We start from the raw sequence: 27,368 nt of genomic DNA on the forward strand, positions 1-27,368 counted from the left end.
AACGGTTAGGAAATGTTCCTTGCTATATTTAAAAAATTCTGTATAAAAGAAAAAAATTATGCAAAAATAACGAAAAAAAATCAGTTATTATTTTTATTTTCTTAATTATTTTTTTTCTAACGTTGTTTATACAGAAATTTCTAAACATGGCAAGGAAAATTTCCTGTCCGTTTCAGGTAATTGTCCTAAAAAACGTATGGGAAAATAAATTTTTAGTGAAATAGTCTTTTTTCCCCTTATTAAATATACCGGTATAAAGCAAAATTTTCAAAGGTAATTTGCTCCAACAGGCTTAAAGCTTTTTTTTTGTGTTTTCTATTCATGTGATTCCCCAACGTCAAAAAAAATTACTCAGCGAAATTCCAAGGTTGGGGCAGCAGATGCACCCTAACCATCATCTCACACGTTTGTTGAAGATAATTTCATAAACTATTCGTAAAAGTAGTTTTTAAAAAAAGTGGCATCTATTAAATATTAGTTATCATGTAAACAACTATTGTTAATTTTTGTTGAATAAAGATTTATCGAAATCTCCGCGTCTATTTGCACAAAGCAGCTGTTTGTTATACCGGAAATGTTCTATGTATTCTTATTTAGTTTTATGTTTAAATATAAAAGTATTTTTGTTAAAGGGGTAATTATAATTAAAGTTAGTCATTTAGCCTGGAATTTGGAAAACCAGGGATTTTAAGCAGTTTTTATATATTAAACAGTATATACTTTTGTACGATTTATTACACATATAAAAAAGCATTAGTTTCTTTTTAATATTTTTGTACTATTAAAACAGTTTGTAGCATAAATATTTTGTTTTATACAGAAAAGGGTCAAGAAAATGGGTGCTTTCAAAAACCTGAAAGAAATTTCTAAAATACCAGTGGCCACCCTGATAAATATCAAACATAAGTACGTTTTATAACTGATAACGTTTTCCTAAGTAACCGTGGTAACTAACTATATTTAACCTTTTAAATAAACAAAATTATGGTACTTTTAAAACTTTATATTCGAAAGTGACACCTTAATGAAAAAAGAACAGCCACAAAGTTATCCCGAAATAACTAACTCAAAATCTAATATCTGAAAATAGTACTGGAGTTCATTGTTTACAAAATGAAAAAAAAAATCAAATTAATATTATTTTTTAACTTTTTGTAATTATATGGTACACCAAAACATAGGAGCTAATCACCTTTGTATTTCTTTAGAGTTTAGAGTATTATTTCAGAAATAATATAAATTTAGTGACATCCTAATTACCGCATGGCAGAATATCATCACATTACATTATGAAAATTTTTATTTTAAGCTACTAGTTTTTACATATAAAAAGATCTTATATATTTTGCCTTTGGTTAACAAATAATAGATTTGTTTTTTTGAGCTTTCAATTTTTTTTTACTTTAGCTAAAGCATTCACAATAGGGTTTGGCGCACTGTACTACAAAATCATTATTACCACTGACTACTCTAGGGAAATTTTAACCTCGATTAACAAAATTATTAAATAGAACTTTATTTGTAATTAAGCAAACTCTTGCTCTATCAATCTTTAAAACTTAAAGCCCGTAAGCCTTTTTTTAGTTTATTTCTTGAATCAAAAAGATCAAGTTAATGTAAATGCTTTAGAATAAAGCGTCTGTTTGCATTAAAAAAACGTTTGCAATATTTTTACCTTATTCTTTTCTAAATGTTAACAAGTTTACTTTACTTACAAGTTTAATTAAAGCAGTTACCTTGCTTCTAAAATTTTTATTCAGATTCAGACTTACTTTTTAAGAATAAAAGTAAAACTGTTAAAATTTTCAAACAAGCATTTTAAATTGCACACGAAGTATCAAAAGTAAAAAAGTTGCAATGAAACAAAAACAAAAACGTTATTTGAAAAAAGTACACTTTTAATCAAAAGATTGCAATATCGTAAAATGGCAATATCAAAAAGTACAATGTGCATTATTATTGAAACAAAGAGCTCCAACTAAATTTTATACCGAAGCGTCGGAAAAACTAGAAGACAACTTTGAATCTATTAATTTATTTCTTCGTTTGCATTTGGGACACTGTATTTGACTTTCAAAACAATTCTGTGATAAAAATAAATTTTATTAATATATTAAAAATCAAAGACAAATGAAAAACTTCATATTTTGAATAATATTTTACATAGATATATGTATATAATTACAAAATGCAAATAAAACGTACTTTGTGAAAAACTCCATTGCAAATCTCACACAGATAAACTTTTTCGTCTTCAAAGGGAAATATTATCTGTTTAATAAGATTTATTTGTTTGAGTAAATACCAGTAAAATACAATCCTAAACTTTTTGAAATGCATGTTTACTACCAATTTTTAATTGAATTTCGTAACAACGTTTCAACTCACTTAGGCGAAATATCTAGTCTGGCTGACTAAAAACTAGTCTGAGTTATTTATAAACCTCAAAAAAGGATCTTTAAGCAAAAGTTAATTTCAGTAAGCATATGATAAAAACATGCACAAAAAAAAATTTAAGGTAAAAATACATATTTAAAGATATGCATAAGTAATCTGGTTTTATTTTTCAAACTAATTTTGTTAAGCATTAATACGCAACTATAAAGACAACTAGAACTTAAAAATTACATGTTATCAGTGAAAAATAATTGCAACTAGATTATTTACTAAACAATTTTTTTCAGTAACTAACTTTGAAGTTTTTCAAATGTTATATACCTTACTTGTAAGTCGTTAAAAACAGAGATGTAAATTTATGCTTTCACACTTTATATGTTCACAAAATGTTATAAAAAAATAATTTAGCGTGCACATACTTTTTTATAGACTGATTTATCATGCCAGGTTTTATAAATGATAGGAAACGATAAGATATACTTTTTCTTTAACTTTATCCAAAAATTTGAGAATCAGTAATAAAAACATTGGTGTTTATAAAGGAAATAACACTAAGTACTATCAAATTATCCTTTAAACTGTTGTAAATAAAATTATGAAAAAATTATTTAAAAAAATAAGAAAACTATTACATGAACAAGATCTTAGAAGACTTAAGTTTATTAACTTAACATTGATCTATTATGCTAAAAAATAAATATATAGATGTTTTCCAAAGTAATTAGTTTTGAAAAAGGGGGAAATCACTAGTAAGATTGCAAAAAAAAATATTGGGTTGTTAACTAGTAATTAAGTGATATCTGATAAAGAGGACATCGTTTTAAAGATTTTTACCAATTGGGCGATTATGAAAACAAGATTGGAAAACCCTGATCAAGACAGTATGTTGTTTTATTTTTAATTTGGTATATAGCGCTCAATACTTTACAGGCAAAGTATATAATATACATTTGTTTATCTAGATTTCTATTAATAAGAATAACAACTAACTAAAAAATAAAAGTCAACAAGTCAGTAAAGTATAAAAAATTAGAACGATTATACGTTTATATTATACAAGTATAAACACATCTTTAACCTCATCACTCTTACAAATTTCGCAAATAAAGCCTTTTGCCCTGCATAACTGACAGGTAGTTACGTGATTTATTCCAAACTTGACAATTTCGTTCCAACTGTTTGCATTGTTTGATGTTGCTAATTCAATCAGCTCGTATACAGAGTAAATATGACAATCGTCTAAAGCATGATAATGCCCTCGCATCCTATGAGTTAATGCATCAAAGTCAATTTTTAATCTTATACTTTTTGTATGATAATCTACAGTTGTAAATTTACTTAAACTAAGATAATAATTAGTATATATTTACAGTGATCTTGTTCAGCGAGTAAACTTCGACTTTTTATAAGAATATATTTATTAATATACGGATTATTTAAACTGAAATTATAAATCTAAATAAAAAACTCTAAAATTAACAGTATATGTCGTTTATGCAATTTATTATGTTATGTAGTTTACTTAAATCAAATCAAAAAAAAATTGGCTCGTCCAAACAGTGGGGAGATTCTTACAAGTAGAAAGTTTATTTGGACAACGTACCTTGAAATGAAAAACTTTCATTAATTTTAATAAATTACTTGAACTTTTTTAATTATTTTTATTAAACTAAATTTAGCTTAAGTGAATAAAGCTTGTTAAGAATTCGAATATTAATCAAAAAAAATGCATATAGTTTTCTTAAATGTAAAATATAAATAATCCATAAGAGAAAAAACTAGTGTATACGCATAGTCAATAACTGAACAAACAAAACATTTTATACAAACTTAAAAATATGAAAAAATTCTTAAAGCATTTACAATTGTTTCACTTAAGCAATTTTAAATTAAAACTGTTAATAAGCTAAATATGTTTATACTTTTACAACATAAAAATTTAAAAAAATGTTTACTTCTCTTTTACTCATTCCCAGTTAAATTCTGTAACTTAACAAATATTTTCTGACTTTACAAATTTGACTTAACTTTTCAATTTAACTAAAATGTATTTTTTGAGTAACATTAACTTTTATAATTACAATCAAAGTTTTAAACTTATAAAAAAAATCAAAAAAAACATTGGTGAAAGTCTACAGAACCGAAGCCAGGACTTTCATATGCCGTGAGACAAGCTCAAGTTTACAAGGTTTGATCATACCAATTCGATCATCAGACCACAAGCTCTAGGTAGACTGAGACCGGTTTCGTCCTGATTAGGACTCATCAGTCAGTCACAACAAACATCAGCGATCAATGCCAGCAAATGGTTGATTCATGCTTGCATGTATAAACCCGTTTGTAGATTGAAGACTGCAAGCTTTTTAATTGTGACTGACTGAAGAGTGCTAATCAGGACGAAACCGGTCTCAGTCTACCGAGAGCTTGTGGTCTGGTGATCAAACCTTATAAATAAGAGGAACAATTTCACTTCAAATTTTTAAATCATATTACCAAAACAATGTTTCACTCGTTTAAACTATTTAAACGATTAAAAAAACTGTTTTGGTAACAAAATTTAAAATTTTGAAATGATAAAAAACATTTTAGAATAATAAACAATTCCATTTTTTCAATGGTTACTAGTTTAGGCTTACACATTGAAAATTCAATCAGGTTAATTTTTGTTGTGTTAAAAGAGCGAATTCAAGCGGCAGGTTACTGTACTTTTAAAAAATCTAATTGTCAAAAATCTTACATTGTTTATGAATTTTTCCTAAAATTATTGGTTTGTAGTTATAAAACAAAAAGACATGTTCTTCAAAACAAATTAAAATCAAAAAAAAAATTAATCAACAAAAACTTGTGTTAATCATTGGTGCACAATATCCGTTTAACAGAACTAATGATACTTAAAAAATAAATTAACTTTTTTTTGTAAAAAGTATGTTTTTTTTCAAGCTTTGAATCCTCACACGATGAACAAAAAATATTTTCCGAAACGATATGTATAAATCAATTTTAAAAGCTCTAAAATCAAAACTAAAGTTTGAATAAAAGTAACTAACAGTTTGTCTAGTCTCCCTCGGTCTATAAACCTGCAAGTCTCAAAGTACGGCTTTAAATGCAGAATTTTACATCTTAGTTTAAGTGCGATCTGGAGAATAGGCACGTGATGGTACAGTGAACTATTAACTTTGTAAATGTTTATACATGGAAATCGCCAGTGTCTCTGCAAAAACTCCTTTGAGCTGTTTCAAATAAAATAATTTAAATGTTTTGATAAGTAAAATATTAAAAAGTATAAATACTTGGAAAAAAATGTTATTTGTATTAGCAAGTATGCACCTTTTAGCAACTTTGTGTTTAGACAGATCCCAATTGTGAATAATTCTTGAGGGAATTTGAATACTTTCATTTAAATGGCAGCTCGAGCAAAAATAACAAGATGTAAACGAACACAACCGAGGTTGCTCATATATTATACCTAAAGAAATATAAAAACTACTTTACAAAAACTTTTAGTGGATATACTATCATATATAATCTATTTATTTATAAGTAAAACTATATGCTAAAAATGCATCCTATAAACTGTTTTAAATATTAATAGTTCATCTGTATTAATTTTGAAAAAGCGCTAGATTAAAACAAAAAAATTATTTTTATGTAAACTAACATTTTTTATATAGAAATACAATTTAGTGAAAATAATTGTATTTTAAATAAACAAGATTTGATATATTTAAACTAAATTTTGTATAGCCTTTTGTTTGTTTTTAAACTCAATTTACTCTAACCAATTGGGGTGCTACACGCAGCACATTGGTAGTTTTGAGCATCAAGTCCCTTTTCGTTGGAGATGTTCGTTATGTGGTGGAGTAAGTTTTCACCTCCTAACACACCTCTAGTAGATTGTACATAGTTGCTGGGTAAAATTTCGTCATCTGTTTTTATAGGTTTTTTACAGTTTTACTTTATAATAGAAACTTAAAAAATAAAGGATACTAATTTATTCGAAAGTATTATTCTTCAAGTACTTAATAATGAAAAAAAAACTCATTTACTTGAATATCTTGTTAGCTCTCTTTAAAAGTTAACCAAATAGTTTAAGAAAACTTACAAATTAAATTAGTATTTGAGTTTTCAAGAACGACAAACTCGTCTTCGGAACTCATGCTTTCAGCACCTTTTGATTTAATGCACATGCGAGTAATGTCTTCACACCAACCTAACAGATCTTTATGATTTTCTGAGTAAATTCTATGACTAGAGCCGTCTGCCATCTTTAAACTGTATAAAAAATAATAGATGTGTAGTTTGTTACTTTTCAATTCACAAGTGTTAAAACTAGGCATGTAAACAATGAAAAAGAAAAAGTGAGTTTAATAAAAAACGTTATAAGTCAAATAGTTTTCGTAATTTTCAAACATTAATAATCTATTTTGAAAATTTATATCAAGTTTATAAAATAACTTTTTAAAACATTTCTAATTTTCTCAACAATATTAGATTATTATTTTTTAACTGCCATTAAGTCTTAAAAACAAAATTTTCAAAAATATTGTTTTTCTATTTGCTAAACATGTTTTATATAAATATACTTAACTTTTTAGTTAGATTTTTCAAATTAAAACTACAACATACACAATGACATTTTTTTTGTCCATCTGAGAATCGTTAACTTGTTGAATATCAAACAAACTTAATTCTCCTTCTTTGGCTCTTGTTGGTTTGATTTTATCTATAAAATAAATACTTTTATGTTAATAGTTTATCACTAAAATCATAGCTCAACTTGATTGTAAAATAATTTTAGACCAAATCTTAAGTAACTTTGAGTAAATTTTGACTAACAAAAACATGAGATTCATAAAAAGACAAAAGTTTTTAAGTTGTGTATATTTTACTTTTTACATAAATTTAAAAATTTTCTAAATTGCTTATGAAAATAAGTGTTACAGCTAATGACACAACTTCTAATTTTGCTAAACTAACTTTTACTACAAGTAAAAAGTAAGTTAATTGCAAATAAAACTTCTATTTAGAAGTAATAACAACCGAACTTCAAAATTAACAATTTTTTAAATAGGAGATATTCTTTTTTTAGTGAAAACAATTTAAAAATGCTTTTTTTTAAATCACTAATATATCACAAAATAGGACACATTTACACAGTACAAAAGTGACATCATTCTGTTTGCTTACGTTTCATGCAATACTTATAAAAGCCAATAAAAACAGAAAACTTCAATAGTTTTGTGACAAACTTTTGTACTTAAAGTAAATTTTTAATCTAAACTCAAGTAATAAAAATATTTAAACTGAAATCATATGATATTTAAAAAAATAAACCATTCTTAAAAAAGATAGTATTGAAGTTTAATTCTTAAGTACAATAAAAAAAAATCACAATTTAAGATAAGTTTTACAGCTTGAACTTAATCCAAGCTAAATATTTACTTATTAGGTTTTTAAAACTTCATATAAAAAAATTAAAGCCTAGAAACTAGCAAAAAACTGACAACTGTTTTTTATTAATTAAAAAAATCAATTTATGTCTAACCCTCACAATTTTGAATCTGATCGTTACATAGACAAACATTACATAAACAACTTATATAACCTAACTTTTTGAGCCTATCATTTTCAAAGGTGTTTTCGCTACGTTTGCGCCTCTTGGAGTGCAAACGAATAAAAGTCGACTCATAAATAAGCAATAAAATGAAGTTAAAGACGAAGTTTGATCTTTTTTGTCTGTAATTACCAACAAAATCATTAGAAGATATTAAAGCTTTAAAACTCTAAAAGTTACAAAACATTAAAAATCCAATGCACGCTATAAAACCTAAACATCTATACCACGAGATCATGATTGATCAAATTATTTGCAAATTATAGCTTATTAATAATTTGAAATTGTTTTGTATTTTTCGTATTTAGGTTTATTTTTTGGTGGAATACTCATCAACAATTTTCAAAATCAATTATCTTTCGACAAAGAAATTTAGCATAATTTCGAAAACGTTTGTGGAAATAAAACAAAAAATAAGTAATTTAAACTCGTATATTTTAAGTTGCAAATGGTATACAAAACCTTCCTTTAGTTTTAATAATAAATGTATAAATCAATATAGCTAATATAAGCAATGGAGCAGGGGTCGGCAAGCATTTGGTGGTTGCGGTTTAAAAAAAAATCGGGCCGCATTTGTAGTTATAATGTGACCTTTTTTTCACTCTTTATAACAATTCCCAGAATATTTAAAGTAAGTTTTAATCTCCCGCTAATATACGTAAGAACTTTTTCAACCTCAAAATACCTAGTGTATAAATAACTTATGATTAACGGGCGAATTTTTTTATGCTCGCGGGCGGCAGTATGCCGATCCCTGCCCTAGAGCTTATAAATAATTTCTTATTTCACAATACCTTTTATGCTTATAAATAAAATGATTTACAATAAACTAAAATCCAATAAATTGCTACTACACAGTGAAGTCGATTAAACTTAGAACTAGAAATTTAATCATTTTCTTAATATCCTTTTAAAATAAAGATTGTCAAAAAGTCCTAAATTTTATCAAGAAAACGCTTAAATCTAAGTATATAATATTATTGGAACTAAAGTTATTAGGTTTTAAGTAATGTCACTAAAACATGTTCTTGTTTAAATTAAATGTCTGAAAAAAGTTATTTTTTTAAACTTTATTTTTTGAAAGTTAAAAATAAATAAGATTTTAACCAAATTTAAGTCTTTCAGTGTCCTAACTTATTATGAATGCTTAGTCAAGGTTCGTACGCAAAACTTTGCAATTTTAGACTGACATTACTCGATTTTGACCAATTTAAACTAAAATGTTACCTAAATTTTGTTGGTCAGCGCCGACTTGGGCATATAACGAGATGAATCGACGTAAAATATCAGATTAGCTGTAACTGCTTAGTAGTAGTAGTAGTAGTAGTAGTTAATTTTTAATTTTCTAAATTTTTAATTGTTTAATTAGATATGGCCCTGAGAATGTATCAATTTATTTTTATTTTTTGGAACTTAAATTATTATTTAATTCTAACAGACATATTTAACACTTTATTTTTAGAGTGCTAGCTCACTCAGTTATTAAACATTACTACAGCACACTCTCTTTATGATACTCCCCTTGCACTGATAAACTCACCTCTGTACAAATCACAAGTACTGTTATCACTAACTTTGAGCTTAAAAAATTAAAAACTAAAATAAGCTTTACTTTACTTATTCATATTGTCTAAATAGTACAAAAACAACTAAAATTAATTAACTACCTGATTTTTTATGAATTGTAAATAGCTAAAATTAAACAGTAATCACTCTATTATATTTATAAACCTCACTGATATTGCGACTTAATTACTAAATAATGATCAAAAAAACACAACTTAAAAATTAATTCAAAAAATTAAATCTGATTCTCAAAATTCCTTTTTATAAATTTAGACACTCTCATGGAATTACAAACAATTATTAAAACATTTTTAGTAATGTTACAAAAAGATTTGATCATACCAATTCGATCATCAGATCACAAACCTTCGGTAGACTGAGACCCGAGTTTCGTTCTTATTGAAAATCATCAGTCAGCCGCAATCGAAAAACTTGCAGTTGTCAATTTACAAACGGTTTATTCTGTTTTACCACGAAACAATCGTTTGTAGATTGACGACTGCAAGTTTTTCGGTTGCAGCTGACTGACGAGTTTCAATAAGAACAAAACTCAGGTCTCAGTCTACCGAAGGTTTGTGGTCTGATGATCGAATTGGTATGATCAAACCTATATGTTAACTTGAGCTTGTCTCACGGCATAAGAAATTCATATTCAATTAAAATATAATTCATTTTGAGCTTTGAAAAACATAGTTTTCAAAATAACTGTTTTTGCAGACGTCAAAATGTAGCAAAACATGTTGATATTCTGTCACCTAAAGTCTAATAACTCTAGTTCTACAAGTCAGTCTTTTATTTTGTTGAGAAAATTTTTATGATAAAATTTAGAGCTATTTAGTAATTTATTTTTCTTAATTGACGGTTTTCCCATAATAGTTCACTGTCCCCTGTGACGTAACTACAGTAGCACTTTTTTACAAACATTAAATTAATAAGTACCTTTATAATAACAAAGAGAGTTGCTGTCCAAGACAAACCAATAAGTTTTCCAAAACAAGCTGGCAGTAGCACGTTTTTGCAAATAACCTTCACGGCAACTGTGTTAAAAAAAAAATATTAAAAAACATATTTACTAACCGAAAGCTGATTAACTTTTTCGACCAAAATAGTTTAATAAATTAAAAAAAAATTTAGTTCAAAGATAATGTAGGTTTTTTAATTAATTAAAACTAATTTACAAAATAAAGATAAAAAGAATTGTTTGGAGGTAGTCTGCCTTTTTTATAGTTGAGATTGGTCAGTTTTGAAAATTGTAATTTAGAGGTAATGAAACTGGTTTAAAGAACCATATGAAAAAACTGTCTCAATTCTTTTACAAAAACAAAAAAACAACAGATACAAAGATCTTTCGTTTATCATATAAACATTTTCAATGCTTATTCAAATAACCTGTTAGTATAAGCATTGGAAATGTTTATATAATAAACGAAATATCTTTGTATCTGTTAACTATAATTATTGATTAACGTGTAGTTTAACTTATAGATAATGACCATATTTGAGATATACAAGATCCATATTAAAATTTTAAAAAAATTCCAAGGAAATTGTTTGAAATAAATTAATGCTTTCTACATTAAAGCTACAATGCTTTCTTTTAATAAAACAAGTTCTTATCTTTTTAGCTTCACAGTTTGTTGTTGACAAAATTTTAGGTATATTTAACTTAATATCGCTACCGTTATAAAATAATGTTTAAATGTATTTTTTTAAATCAGGCGTGAACAAAACTTGTTTTTTACTTATCTACTGTGCACGATTTTTTTAAGATTTAAAGAGCCACTAACTTAAGCCACAGTTCAACTTTAACTTACTGTTAGTAGCATCTTGTAAGATTATATCATTGTACTTTCTTTATCATATTATCAGATGATTTTTTTTAATTTATTGGCTTTTACAAAGTTTTTGTTAATATTGGGAGGCGCTTGCAATTGACCGTGAGAAATGGAGATATACAATATAAAAAAACAACGCTTTCAGAAACGAAGTAGAAGAAAAATGAGTATCATTACTTATTTTTATTTACTTATTATTTTGTTGCATCATTTTCTTTGTATTTTTTTTTTGTGTATTCTGTGCACAATAATCTTTTTTTAAGCACAAAATGCATAGACTATTTCGGCTGATAGCGGGCTTATTAACTCTATCTTAGGTATGAAACGCCTAGTACAGTCATAAGTGTTTAAAAACTACTAGCAACACTAACAGTAAGTATTTTATAAAATTTCATTAACTGCTAATATATTTCACTTAAAATTTAGACAGTCTTTAAAAAAAAACATATACATAATGTAAAACTAAACTAAGAAATTGAAACAATTAAATAAACTGCTAACACTTTATTTTCATGATCAATTTTTCCACAAGGTTGGTATGTGCCAACACAATTTTCTCGGCTGGTTTCTAGAGCGTTTTCATTATGCTCAGTCCGATTAGTTGAAGACCAATTTCCTACAGAGTTAACTAAACTATTTCCAACGCCTGTAAAAAAAGTTTAAAACTACTCAATTTATGGTACTTTTTATTTTATGAGTTTTATTTAAGTGTAAAAAAACAAAACAAAAACTTGTCAACGATGGTAAAAAAATATTGCTACTAAGTAAATAGTCTTGTTAATTTAAATATTTTATTCATTCAAGCACATTGTGAAAGTTTTAAACAGCTGTAAATACAAAAGTAACAAATGATTGCATAACTTTTTAATGCAAAGTTGTGTAAAGCTAATATTTTACGACTCAGCAATACAGTTATGAGGTATGTTAATACACATTTATACTGAAGTAGTGAAACTATTTCTGAAAATTTTGTGATAGAGATGAAATCATATGATAAAAATATTTGATGAATTTAAACAAATAATATTTTTATATAATGCTTTATAAACTCATTTTTTGTAGTAGTTTTTTATCGAAATACCAACAATATTTCAAACATAAAAATTTAAATATACCAATTTAAACCAAAGCATATATAAAGTATTACCAAAGCAACTTGATCTAAAGAACACAATAACGTATTCTTAAATATAAAAAATATAACATAAAATTAAAAACTTAAGCTTATCTAAATAAAAAAAAACGTGCTTACTATTTAATTTGTGACCTGTTTCAGTGAGAAAAAATCAGATCTTATCAAACAATTAATAAAATATTAAACTAAACTTTAACAAACTTGTTTATATGATAATTAAAAATTATTTATGCATGAAAGTATAAACGAAAATTTAGATGTTGCTTGTTCAAAACTTTCAAATTTATAAATAATGGTTTGGTAAATGTGTACTATTTTTAAAACAAAATTAAATAATGCATATATAAACTATAAATAAACTCTAAAATTTATATTCAACTTGTTTGCTGAATAAGAATCTAAAAGTTCCTCAAACAATATGTTGAGTATAAAATTAAAATTTTGTCGTTTTTTTTTATTTTAGTGGTTATTATATTAGCGGTTTATTATTAAAAATTTATTCATTTGTCTGCATGAATTCATTAATTCTATTCTTTTGTAGATGCAGTTCGTATTGGATTCGAAAATTAGTAAGGCTTCTCTTACGCAAAACCTACATGTTTCTGTTCCGCGTTAGATTTTTTTCCTGTACTTTCCAAACTAATTTATAGTTTTTGTTTTCATTTTTTAATTTGTGAACTTGTTTTAGAAGTTCAGTGACTTGTTTGTACTGGAAGCAATTCCTGTCATCTGCCAAACTGTTGATTGTAGTTTTGTGTGCTGTTATTCGTTTTTTTTAGCTGGTTTGCACTTTGTCAGATGTATATTTTTGACCCATTTTCTGTTTAAATTGTTTTCAACTGTAAACAATATTTTTTGGCTTATACTAGCCTTCTTTCAGGGGGCTTTTTGTTTCTTTCTACAGTTTCATGATTCGTCTTTATTTTCTTTATTGTTATTTATCAGCTTCTTAGTATGGTTTTTTATGATTGTTTCAACATTTTGCAAACAGCTGTAACTTAGTTTTATATTGTCTTATTCCGATACTATTATTTAAGTTTGCTATTTTCTTCTGTATTTACTAACTACTTAAAAAAAATCATACACTAGTTTTTAAATATTTACAGTATGGAGGGTTAAACTATAAAAAAAATTCGGTTTTACATTCTTCTTTGTAGTTAATTTCATAATTGTATCAGTTTAACCTAAAGCTTCATTATAATCGTTTTTTGTGTTTTCGAATAGGTCTGTGTTACTTGAATTTCGGGAAAGTCTGGTCTCTATCATTTTCAGGGGATTTTGCGTGGTTGGTCGGTTGTCAGGTTTTGAATTTATATAACTTATTTTGTTGTTTTTTTTCAGTATGGGTAGAATAAGTGGTTGTGGAGGTTGATTTTTAGATGAGTAGTTGGTTGAAATGATCTAACAGGTATTGTTACTTAATTTATACGCGGGTCTGGCAATAACTGACTATAACGCGCTATTATAACAGTATCATTGATAGTTTCTTAAGCTAGCGTTTAAAATGTCTTGCTAAATTAATAAGTCGATTTATCAAATGTATACTAAATTTATATTATTATTCTAAAAGTAAGTGTTAATTAATCCTAAGCTGCTGTTTATTGAGATAGGGTTATAAGCAGCTAGATACCTAAACTTAGACTATTTATTGAAGTAGTAAGAATGTTAGAATGCTTAAACTACTAATTAATGAAATCCAGTGTATAAACAATTACGCTAGTAACGATGTGAAATACATCACTTTTTATAAAGCAGTATCAATACTGAAATAAAAGCAATACATGGCTGTAAGTTGCGTCAAAGCTAAAAGTAACTCAAGCCTGTTTCAAGCGTAACTTGAGTTTAAATACAAGATAGCTCTCTATGCCAGTTTTTGTTAATAAATATATACATACTTTTTTTCTACATTGTTTAATTTATTTATTAGAGCTATTAGTCGTTTGTTTCTGTATAGTCCTATTAATGGCATCTAAGTTTTGTTCATGCATGAATAATTTTAATCATCATATAAACAATATTGCTAAAGTGCAGTTCACTGTTTTGTTAATTGTTCGACAAGCTCAGATTTTTGTCTCAACGGAACCAGTCACAAAAAAAGTCAATTAGCACGTTTATTGTTATTTGAACAAGTTCTTTACGCAGTAAGTTGAGCAACACTTTATAGTCAACACAAAAAATATATATGTATAAATATATTGGATGTAATATATTTCAAAATAAGTTAAACTATAAAACAAGATTTGAAAGAAGAAATAATATAACCTGAACATATGTTCTGACTAAATAGATCTGGTGTTTCACCTCTTCCATTAGACAAAACTTCAATATCATCGCTTGAAGAATTATCTGCGTAAATATCAACAGCATACGGATCATCATCTTCTGAACTTTCACTTTTGCTCTTTGTCTCTTCGCTTGTTTTTAAAGGAATATTTTCGCTACTTTTGAATTCAAGGTTATCTGAATCAGTGCGAGCAATTTTTTGTTTATTTAGAGCGTTATCAAACTCTTTCAAGTTTGAAACTTCATCTTGGTTAACGATATCATTTAATTTTGACGTCTTTACAGTGCTTAATTTATCATTTTTAGTGTCCTGTTGGTTTCTTTTACTAATTAAATCATTATCATTTTCTTTTTCTTCAACTGGGGATGGAATACGACTACTATTAAGTGCTTCACTTGATAATTTTAGATTTGTACCCATTTGCAATATTTGTGATCGATCAGTCGCATCTTCATGTTCTTCTTTAACAATATTTTCCAACAAATTTTCTTCGGAAGCATGTTGTTTTTCTAAATTTCTAAAAAGTTTTCAAGAATTAACAAATAACAAGTTGTCTTTTTTATCAAACAGAACTTGTTTATTATGTTCTGTTGTAAATACAACATAACATTTTGTTTACCTTAGTTTTGAATTTTTTTTAAAGCTCTTTCTAACGAATAAAACTTGGTTTTTAAATGCTATATATACTAAACAATATTAATAAATATTTATGAAAGTTATGTAATTTTTTTTAAACATACTTGAAAAAAGATTTGTCAGATTTTTCCAATGATTTTTTTTTTGGTTCAGTTGTTTGGTTTTCAGATGTAGTACATTTTTCGGTAGCTGTTGTCTGTATATAATACTCTACTTAGTTTATTTTTAATACAAAAAAAAAAAAAAAATTAGTATACAAAGACATTGAAAGTTCATTTATAAGTTTTAGCATTAAAATAATAGTTCATAAGAAAAATCTAAGTTTTGAACAGTTCTAGTAATCAAAAACAAATTTCGTTGTCCTATTGTTTGAAACAGCATTGAACGTTATGATAAGTATTTAGAAAACGAATCATACTTAAGAAAATTATAAATAGAGTCTATGACGTATTAATAAAATTAATTTATTCCGAAAATTAGCGCCAACTTCTTTTGATAACAAAATGTACTTTTTAACTTTATAAACTTTATCAGAGAGTGAAAATCTCCTTATTTATCATACAAAAATAAAAAGCCATCTCGCACCCCTGGTTGGGAACTTCTGCTTAAGACTTTTAAACCGTAAGTATTTTTCAGATTATTCTATGTTTGAATTGGAAAATTTTATCAGTTAAGCTACCAAGGTATGTAAAAAAAATTGAAATTAATTTTTGTAAAATTTATTAGTTAATTAATCTGTTTTAAGCCTTAATATAATAACAATAAATTCGAGTACTTTTACGTTTTATTTACTGTACTTTCTATGCTTTTTGTATGACTATTTCTTAAGACTCAAATTTTTCTTTATAGTTTCAATGTTAGGATCAGGGATTTAAAAAGTCGACGATACCGCCCTCTTGGGAGACAATAAATAGCAAGGAGGTAGAGAGTAAAAGGGTAATTAATTAGTAAAAGGGTGATATCTTATAAAAAAAGAAAGAAGCGATTTAAAAATTGTAGCAAAGTAAGTTATTATGAAATGAAATTGAGAAATCTCGATTTAGATAATAACGTAAAACATTTAAATTGACACAAATATATTTCTTTATGTTTTTATAAAATTATAATATAGAAACATTTAAAATACTTGTTGGTGAAATGGTGAAGTGTTTTTGCTTGAACTCGAGCTTACTTTCCCGTGAATAGAAGCATTACTGACTGAATTATTTCTCTTGTGACAAATTATGTTAGAACTTGTAGTTGAATTAATTGAACTTGCCGAGTAAATTGATGATGTTTCCTTTAATGAAATATTCATGATTTTCACGCATATCAAAAAACTAAATATATAAAAGCAACAGAAATTTATGGACATGGACATTAAGTTAGATTAAAAATTTGAAAATAAAAAAATAATATTTTGAATAATTATAACTACATTTAAATTCGTATCGTATATAGTAAAATTAAGTTTGTCACACTTCTATAAACCAAACAATTTTAAAAGTAATTTGTTTATACCACTATAACATATTTAATCGCGCTTAATAAAATAACAGAGAAAGTTTTATTATAGATTTTATATTTCATAAATAAAACAACATTGTATTGCAAATGTTATGGAATGTATGCTGCAATTTGTATCAAATGTAAGGGGATATACATCAGTAAAATAATAAATTTTCTTCAAGAAGATGGAACACTCATATTTTTTTTAGAATAACAAGAAAACTAAAATAAACCATGAATTAAAAGACAAATATGCAATAATCATACACCATCCAAAGGTTCATAAAGAAAATATTCCAATGAAAATAGATGAAGCATAAAAAATTAAGTTTTTAGAAAAACCAGTAAAAACTAATTTGTGTTGTACAGAGTAACAGTGGATTAAAGAACCTAAATTTTATCAATATACCTATTTAATAACTGATGAAATTTAATTACGATTTAAACAACTTATCTTTCCGAATTTACTAAGGTAACTGCTCATTACGACTCCAAAATACTTATGAAAAACACATTACATTAATTAAACCTGCATAAACTAACAAAAGATTATCAGAATATTACAACAAAAAAAGCAAATGCTCGGAATACAAATGTCTCTATAAATACACTTGCTTTGTCGATCAGAGCACCTTATATATATGACTTCACGACATGTTTTTCGGAGAATTGCAGACCATAGTGGAACTGATATAAAACAGCGCAACATTTGATCACCTATTTACTTTCTCACACTGCAAAAACTTAAAATTGTAGGAAATTTTACGAAACGTTGCAAACAAAGTGGACATCACATGCAGGAATCAACACTAGTCGAAAAAAAAACACAAGTCAAACACTCATAAGTGTATCACATGGAAAAGCAACATTATTAACGAAATACCATTAGTATATTCTTACTTAACTTTCGTTTATGATTAAAACGCCAAAATGATATATTTATAAAATTTTAATCGTATAAGTCTAATATGGTAAACACATTCTATAAAATCTTTACTTAGTATGTTATTATAAATTCATTTTATCACTTAGAAAGGACGCAAACGTGTCGACAACCTTCGTGTAATATTTGAAATAAAATAAATGATATTTTTTCATCTTAAGCTGCGAATTGTATTTAAAAAATTCTTTTTTTAGAAAACTACATGTCAAATTTGTGTTATCAAGTTGTTGTTTAGATTATTCTTTTTTTTACTGTTGTGCTTTCAGTCATTACAAATAAAAACATTTAATATTTCAATCAAGTTTAAATTTTTATATGCAGTTTAATTTACACTATGTGTTAATTCTTTGTTTATTATATTTATATACGAAATGTATATCTCTATTAGTTTTTACGTTGTGATTGTTTATATTAAAAATAAAAAGATACTTTAAAAGTGAGAAACTGTGAAAATAAAAAAAAATTCCCATAGATGTTTTAATATACAAACTAATAGAAACTGTAAGATTATGCTGAAAAAAAAGGCTACCTAAATTACCTTTGATTTTCAATTCCATTTAAAGATAGATATTGCGTTAAGATAGATTTTAAAATACTTATACAAACACAAATAACAAACTACAAAACACACAACAAAACAATATTTATAAACAATAAACATAACAGTACGTTTATTTTATTTTACGTTAGTATTAAGTGCTCTATAATTTAAAAAGAAAGTAAAGCAAAGTATATATTAGATAAGACAGTAACTACTTTAAACTTTTTTCAAACTTGATGGTTTATGCACCAATTTTGCACTGTGATGAAAACTTGTTGCATAAAACACGTATAAAGTAGTAGCTGTTTATCTAATTTACGTTATATATACTTATCTATGAAAAAAGTCCTGACTAGGTAACTTGCTCTGTTCCTTTTGTTTTTCTTCTTTAGCTGTCGTTTGTGCAGTATGTCGTTGTTATCGTTATTTGTTGAAGCAGAGCTACCTAGTAAATTTTCACCACCTATAAAATTTAAACTATTAAGTTAAACGCTAACTTAAATCATTAAAATTTTGAAACTAAATAATATTTTGTTGAAATTTTTGTAAGTAAAAACAATATTTACAATTATATCAAAAATAAAAAGTATACTATTAAAATATGCCATATTCTAGAACTTATGTTTTAGCTTAGAAAATTTAAAACTTTTCATAAAACATGTTAAATAATATTTCTTTCCATGTTAAACAGTTTTCAATAACAATTAGCTAAGTCTAATTTTAAAACTTTATTTAAAATTTAAACAACATCATAAGTAGCTATAAACTACCTAATCACGAAATATATTTTTTGAGAATTAACAACTCTGTTATATAAATTTTGTTATGCGAAAATATATACTTTCACATAGAGAAGAGAGAATGATAATTTTATTTCAATACAGAAAACATATAAAAAAAAATTATTCAGACATATAAAAAAAAATAACAAAAATCTAAAGCAGGGATTCTAAGACTTTTAAAAGCCATGCAGATTCCACAGTTAATGTTTTTTAAAAATTATATGCACACCAGGTAATAAAACAAACTCAATGTCGAATAAACGCAACACCTAAATTACTACTGTTAATTAAATTTTACTACGAGTAAAATAAAACATGTAATTAACTATTCAAAAATAGCTTTTTAAAATTTACCTATTTTATACTTTTATTACTGCTCATAAAACTTAACTAGTAAATTAATTTTCTGACAGATTCATAGTTTTAGAAACACTGATTTAGAGTGTGAAAACTGTTAACAAACTTAAAGCTACTAAAAACATTGGTATTTCTTTAAATTTAAGTCTTTTTTTTTGCCAAACTAAATCAAAAACACTTAAAATCTAATTTTTATAGATCTAAGTACAACTTTTTTAAAATCTATACAAAGAAAAGTAAATGAAAGTAACGGGTAGACAGTTGCCCGAAGAAAGTTTTTCCAGGCAACTATCTGTAGTTACTGATACAATCAGTTTTTTAATTATTAAACCTACAACCTAATAACTTTTATTAAAGCATATATATAAAGGTACATACAAGGTTGCCACTCGATTTTTTCTAAATTTTTTCCAGGTTTTTCAAATTTCTTCCAGGTTTTTAAAAGTAAACATTTTTGGGTCTATTTTTAGTTTCAAGTTAATTTCTATAAAAGAAAGTGTGTTAAATAGTACAAAAACATTTAAAAGATGCTGTAAAGTTACTTTAAATGTGTTTTTTAATAAAAAAAATTTTGATGAGGACAAAAAAATCTTATTTAAATGTTAGATTTTTTGTGTCAAATTAAAATTTTAGTACTGAAAATGTTAAAACTATTAAAAATTCCAGGTTTTTCCAGGTTTTTTGATCAAAATTCCAGGTTTTTCCAGGTTATATTTGCCTAAATTGTCGAATTCCAGGTTTTTCCAGGTTTCCAGGTAAAGTGGCAACCCTGTACATAGTTTCTAATAACTGTTTATTTCACTTGATTATCTAAATTCAGAAGATTTTTAAAAAATGTTAAGCATTAATTTTATCTTTAGACCATTATAAATATTTTTTATAATAACAAGTTAATAATAAATTAATTTTGTATTAGCGAATGTTAATTATTATGCTGTATTAAATTAGGTATTTGGAATCTATTCTTTTAAAGAATATAGACAAGCTATAAAACTATTTTCAAAACGTAAAAAAATATATATGTAAAAAAGGCTACAAACGTATAAGTTTTATTTAATTAAATTACAACGAACATCAATTTATTTTATTACATCCATTTAAAGAGAACCAACATTTGTTGGCCAATACATTCCTTGAAGTCTTTCGATCCGCACAAAACTTTATCTTATTTCATGCTTAAATTTACCAGCGCATAAAATTTGCTTAAAAGCCAAACTAAATGAAGAAACTGAAAGTATTTTTAGATCATTGAATTAACCAATGGATGTTGTAAAATAAAAAAAATCTGACGAGACCATAACAAATTTCACTAGTCCTACAAAACAAATCCTTAATAAGTGTCCAATGTAGTCAAGAATTCCTTATTTAGGTAAAGAAGCTAAGTTCCTGAAAAAAAAAGTTTAAGATACAATCAAAAGTACGTTTGAAGCAGTCAATTCAAGAATGAGTCATTTCACTCAAAAACCTTTTTTTAAGTATTTTAAGATGCTACTCTCAATTTTGAAAAGAACAATAATATTTAGGGATTTAAGTGTCACTGTGGCAGTTTATACATCGAAAAAACTTCTGAGATTATAGTTGAGAAGTGATCAGCATGTAACAAATCCCTAAGAAACTGAATGGTTAATGGAGGTAGTAAACTTATTAGATTAAAAACCGTTGGTAATTGAAGATCATAAAAAAACCTGAATGATCTAAACATCATATTGGTAATAATTGTTTTCTATTTTAACTTAAGGACGTAACTTGAGTCACCTGAGAATACTGCAAATTACAAAAACTAATAAGCCGGAGTTGTACAAAAAAAAGTTTATTTACAACACAAATTTATATAAACTGTTATAGTTTTGTTAATTATATTAGCTTATAAAATGTTTTTAATTGCGTATTATATACTTTTATTGCAATTGCTTTGAAACTTTAAGTATTTAATACATTAGCTTTTTTTCAAAAATATAGTATTAAATAAATTCCGATACTTATAGTTATAACTTACACAAACTATTTTTTTTTATTTGTTCTTTAAATTTTTTGTATTAAGTTTAGATAGGTAAACTTTAAAACTCTATTTTAAGAAAATACTTAATATTTGTTATACATTAGTTAAATTCATTTGTAAGATAATATATGAACTTTTTAAATAATTTAAATATTAAATGTACATTGTACATATGTAAAAATGTCACACAACAGTACTATTCAGTTTTTAAGTTATAAGTATATATGTTGTGCAAAAAACAAAACAACTAATTTAGTTTACAGTAAAAAAATAAAACTTTAAGAATCCTAAGTAAATCTATTTTAGCCATGTGTGTTTTTTCTCCTACAATGGTAGTTTTTCCATCTATTTTTTAAGCAATAATAAAAATTTATCAACTCTTTCTAGCTATCTTTTTGAATATTTAGCTTTCATCAGCTGTTTTCTTTAAATTTTCATGATTTCAAATAATTGAGTCATTTAAAAAAGTAAAAGTCATCCTGATATTTACAACAAACTATCTAAACAAGCCTAAGTAGCTCTATTGAGCAGTTACTATATAACAAATTAAATTATTATTCAATTTATGTAATATTATAATTTACTTTAAATTTTGTAATAAAAAGTTCTCAACTTATGTAGCTATAACAAGACAAATTATTTTTTTTGTAAATTTTGTTAATTCACTTTATATGTAAAACTACTTGTTTCTGATGCAATACTAAACCTTTCAAAAAAGACGCAATTTAATGTACTGAGAAAATAATACTGACCTCAAACAAACACTAAAATTAAGAATATTTACTGACCATTTCATAAACTTACAAAACAAATTACAAACCATGTACATATTTTTTGTTTTTAAACAAAATTAAGTAATAATAATGCTAAATCAAACCTTTGTTTAAAATTGTACTGAACGCAGGAGAACATTTTTGAAAAGAAAATCTTCTTTGAGAGCTGAAAGTTTAGTTCAAAATATTAATTCCAAAACACTAAACAGTCTTTATGTTTGTATTATTCTAAATCGTTTAATCACTAAATGTTTATAAAATATGCTACATTAGCAAAGGTTAAAAACTTATAGTTATTTAAACTACTACTTTTTACATAAAAATATTCTAATTTACAAAAACTTATTTTGTAGTAATATCTAAGTCGTTATAGTAGTCTGATGTAATAATCTAAGTTGTTTAAAAAGTTAGTGCAGTCGGATTAGTAGTAAAACACTACTTTTTTGAAAATTTTATTGAGACACGACCAGTATATTTTGTTTCATTAATTTTATACTTCAGCATTCTTTATTTAAAATCGAGAACAATTTAATATTTTCTTAAAATTAAGCTACAAGAAAAAACGTAAAATTAAATTAGATTCAATCAAGAACTGGATCATTACAAAGTACAAAATAATAATACTGTATCTAAACTTAGAAAATACGAAATCTTAGCCACAAACTTCGTCAAAGGTGAGCTGGCAATAGGAACTTTCGCAGACTGTGCAATTTTACTGCGTGATAATCCCAAATCTTTTTTTGTTGTTGAAGATTCTTCTATTGGAATACTTTGTTTCTCCCAAGTACCGCTATTCATTAAAAAACAGTAGTAGAGCTAATAAAAGCTTAAGTTAAACTAATTAATTACTTTTATGATTATAGAGAAGTTTTATTCTAAATAAAATTAATTTAAAAATTAGTTTAGGACACAGTCAGTTATGTGATTTTGAAACTTTTACTAAAAAAATAATCAGTGAAAATATTTTAATGATAAAAAACTACAAAGATTCGTTATTTACTTTTATGATGATAACTAATAAAAGGAAAGTTTTTTTTTTTAATATTCAATTTAAAAAACTTAGTACACAAACTAACTTAATCACTAAAAAACTACTAGTGTATGAGTTTTTGTTAATGAACGGTTAAAAAATTTAGTAAAAAAGTAATTAGCTGAACAACAAAAAAAGTCATAAATACTTGGTATCTAAAGTTTTTGTTTCGAGTATTCCACTAAGTTCAAGAGGTGTTCTCGTCCAAGTGTTAAGAAGCGATGAGTTTGTTGCAAAATCGAAATCCATCTGACAAGTCATCTGTATTCGAGTTGAGAATATATCTGCCTGTAGAATATGTGTTTCAGCTTTAACATACAAAATATAGATAAAGGCTAAAAAAATAAACTTTTTATTCATTTTGAAAAGAATTCAAACAGACATCAGTATATTTTCAAGTTTCAGAGTAATAAAAGTATTTTTGTTAAAATGAAAATATATCCAATCTATATATTTATAATACTAAAGCAACTAATATCTTTAAAAGACTGCTGTTTTTAAAAGAAAATAACTTGAAAATATAAAACTTTAAAGGTGAAAGTATTATTACATACAGATTTTTGTATAACAGAAATAATACTAGCTCCAACTTGTAGTCACATTTGTTATATATAGGGCTGCCAAAGATTTTTTTGTAAATTTCTTCCTGGTTTTCTAAATTTCTTCCAGGTATTTAAAAACAATTTTTTTGTTTAATTTTAGTACGAAACCAAACTTAAGTTAAAAAAACTGTCTTAAATAGTATAACAACATTGAAAAGATACTGTAAGCTACTTTGAATTAGATTTTTTAATAAAAAATTTTTAATGATACAAAAATTTTGTTTTTCAAAGATGTTTTTTTTTATCTTATCAATTTTTGTTATTTTACATGTAAAAATATTTAAAAATTCCTCGTTTTTTAGTGATTTTGGTTCAAAATTCCAGGTTTTCTTTGAAATTTCTAAAATTTGAGGTTTTTCCAGGATTCCAGGTTTTTTGACAACCCTGTGTATGTAAGGTATACTAAAGCATAAACCAATTAAGTGTTAGTGTTCATCTAAACTACAGTAAAAAAAATCTATATATAATAGAAAAAAAAAATTAATAAGTTAAATTTAAAACTATACTTGTTCAAAATCTAGCATTAGGGCATACGATTCATAATGTTTTTTTAGCTGGGACTTTTCATTTAGGATAGAATATATGTAAGAAGAAAAGGATTTTTCATTTAATGAATTTCTTATCCAAGCTCTACTTTTGCCAACATTTGACTTAATCAGCTTCATTTTGTTTATCTGTGTCATAATTTTTAATCATAGACTAAATTTATTTACAATAATTTTGTGCTTTCAACATCAAGATTAAATTATATAAAAAACTCACACTGTACATAAAAAATATCATTAACTTAGTTGAAGATCATAAAAATAATGTATATAAAACTTACTTGATTTATTGTACTTTTATGGCTTATTTTTGTTAAAATGTTCCACAGATGAGGCAAAGGAAGATCTTTCGATTTTTTTCTTTTTTCAAAGTTTGATGCCTGTGCAAACATTTTTAGTATTTATGCAAAAGTTGTTCTTAAATAACACTAGTTTTAGCTTAAATTTTTGTAATAAATGTTTGTAAACAATTGCCATAGTTTTACAATTTTCAATTATTTTAGGATCAAAAGTACTGAACTTTAAAAAACTTAAGAAAACTGTTTGTGCAAACTATATTGAAAAGTCTGAAAATACAAAAACATTTTTCTAATAAGTTTAGAAATTGAAGTTTTTAAACTTTTATTTGGTTAAAGACTTATTTTATTAAGATACTTAATATTAATTTACTTTACAAAAATTTTCATTATTACTTAAAAAACAATTTAAAGTTTAAGCTACATATTTTACAACATCAAGTAGCTTTTAAGATATAACTAACTTATAAATATAGTTCAGTAAAGTTTTACAAAGGTTAACTGTTTGATTAAGACATTTTTCTTAAACTAAAAAAAAAGTGTTAATTTATTTCTTCTATGATTTTTTTCAAGCTAAGAAACTAAAATTTTCACTTTTTTTTATTTAATTTGATAATTTCAATTTTTATAACTAATAGGAATTCAAAAAGATACATATCTAAAATTATTTATATATAAATATTTTAGATTAAATTGAAATTAAAGCTATAAAAATTTAAACAAGCATATCTTAAACACAAAAAACAAACAAAAATACTTTTTTTTTCCTGTTGATATTATAAAAAATAAAACTATTAGAACTTTTAAGTACAATCTAACTTTAAATCTAGTTAAAATATCTTGAACTTCTTTTAGCATAAATAAAAACTTAAAAGAAAAGAAAATTCGATCAAGTTGCAAAAAAATACTTTTACTTTTTGAGAAAACTTTATTTATAAAACCAATACAGTAAAACCAATGTTTAAGTTTTATTTATATAATACATCTTCAATTTTTAACAACTATGCTTTTTAAGTCATAAAATCAAGACTAACTTTAAATTGTTGTAAAAAGTTTTATTAGAATTTTATTAATAACAACTTATTACTAAGCACTAATTTCAACATAAACAGTTATTAATCTTATAAACTTAACACAGTTCATTTTAACATAGACACACAATATAAATTCTATTTTTTACTTAATTATGATCAGTCTTGAAATTGTTAAATTTTTGACTAATTTTTTTTGTCATAAAGTTGTAATTTCTTTATTTTCATTACTAAAAATCTATTTCTTAAATTATTACAAAGAACATTTATTTCGTCCTTAAACTAAATTAATGCTACAAACCTTAATACCATGTACAAGAGCAGCTTCAACTATAGACAAAAACTGATTCAAAGCATCTTTACTATACCCATTTGCCTTACTAATACTTTCAGCTTCTGATGTTTCCAAATGCAAGGTTTTCAATGTTACTGCTAGTGTCTAGATAACATAAAAAGCTTTTTATAATAGTTTAATTATTTACTAAAAATTTAAAATTATAAGATTTTTTTTAGATTAGATAAATTACTGAAAGTTTTATAAGTTTTTAAATTTAGTGATGAAACTATTTTAAAACTGAACTTAGAAAATATACAAAATTTAGTATTTAATCTCTGGATAAAAGTTAAAATTGCTAACTGCTTAGTATAAAAATGTCTACTTTTATTATTAGATACAGATTAAACTAAATACCTGAAGTTATTGAATAATTTCTTTTTATCAGTAAAAAACTATAACTAATCAAACTCATCATACCTTATTTATATTTTCTTTAATGATTACATGATTCTTTGACTTCATCTGTCTTCTAGTAGATCCTTTGCTGCTATTGCTTGACATTATGTAAATAAAAGATAGTTCTTTAAAATAAACATTTTATCATACTTTATCAGTAGCAAGCAAAATAGTAATTCCAAACAGGGTTGCCACTCTTTGAGCCAAAAAATCTTCCCTGAGTGACCAAAAATTTCCCTGAGTAACCTTAAATTTCCCTGAGTTTCCCTGAGTATTTTTCAAATCAAATCTTAAAAAAAAAAATTTCTCTTCTAACACAAATTATTAATACCTCATTCTCATTTTTCTTCTTTAATAATAAAAGGAAGGTTGTATGTGTATGCTTCTGCATTAAATTTATGAAAAAAACTGTTTTCAAAAACTCAATCTTAAAAGGTTTAAACTTTAAAAAGTTGTAAACAAATAACAAATAACTTTATTATTTAAAAAATAAGAACTAATAGTACAACATAGTGTTTTTTAAACTACATAAGTAACTAAAAATAAAAAGTTTATTAGAACTTTTCAATGAATAGTTAACAACAACTTTCATTTCTCTAAACTGTTTGATTTTACTTAAGTAAATATAAATTTAAAACTTAAAAAAACTACAATGTTAGTACTAAGAATATTGAAGAACTAGCCGCAAGGCTAAAAAAATTCTAAATAACCACTTAAATAATAAAAATTACTACTTTTGAACAAAATATTGAAACTGGATTAACTAAACCTCATTCTAGAT

At 25.2% G+C, this 27,368-nt stretch overlaps 1 protein-coding gene across 1 annotated transcript; it reads right to left on the bottom strand.

The window, feature by feature from the left end:
* Positions 1 to 1,737: 1,737 nt before the first annotated feature.
* Positions 1,738 to 26,709, bottom strand: LOC145842349 (uncharacterized). The gene is made up of 21 exons (XM_082949775.1): positions 26,609 to 26,709; positions 26,156 to 26,293; positions 24,809 to 24,907; positions 24,489 to 24,656; positions 23,529 to 23,668; positions 23,015 to 23,140; positions 22,455 to 22,516; positions 18,793 to 18,902; positions 16,594 to 16,746; positions 15,572 to 15,663; positions 14,810 to 15,348; positions 11,914 to 12,058; positions 10,517 to 10,614; positions 7,024 to 7,120; positions 6,500 to 6,669; positions 6,177 to 6,323; positions 5,725 to 5,863; positions 5,445 to 5,627; positions 3,476 to 3,662; positions 2,206 to 2,271; positions 1,738 to 2,084 (listed from the first exon to the last, which is right to left on the bottom strand). The coding sequence occupies exons 1-21, from the start codon at positions 26,690 to 26,692 to the stop codon at positions 1,986 to 1,988; spliced, it is 3,042 nt and encodes a 1,013-aa protein (XP_082805901.1). The 5' UTR covers positions 26,693 to 26,709; the 3' UTR covers positions 1,738 to 1,985.
* Positions 26,710 to 27,368: the final 659 nt, after the last annotated feature.

The sequence above is a fragment of the Thalia democratica genome, chromosome 8 (genome assembly GCF_965202585.1).
Source record: "Thalia democratica chromosome 8, ktThaDemo2.hap1.1, whole genome shotgun sequence".
In the NCBI taxonomy this organism is placed as follows: Eukaryota; Metazoa; Chordata; class Thaliacea; order Salpida; family Salpidae; genus Thalia; species Thalia democratica.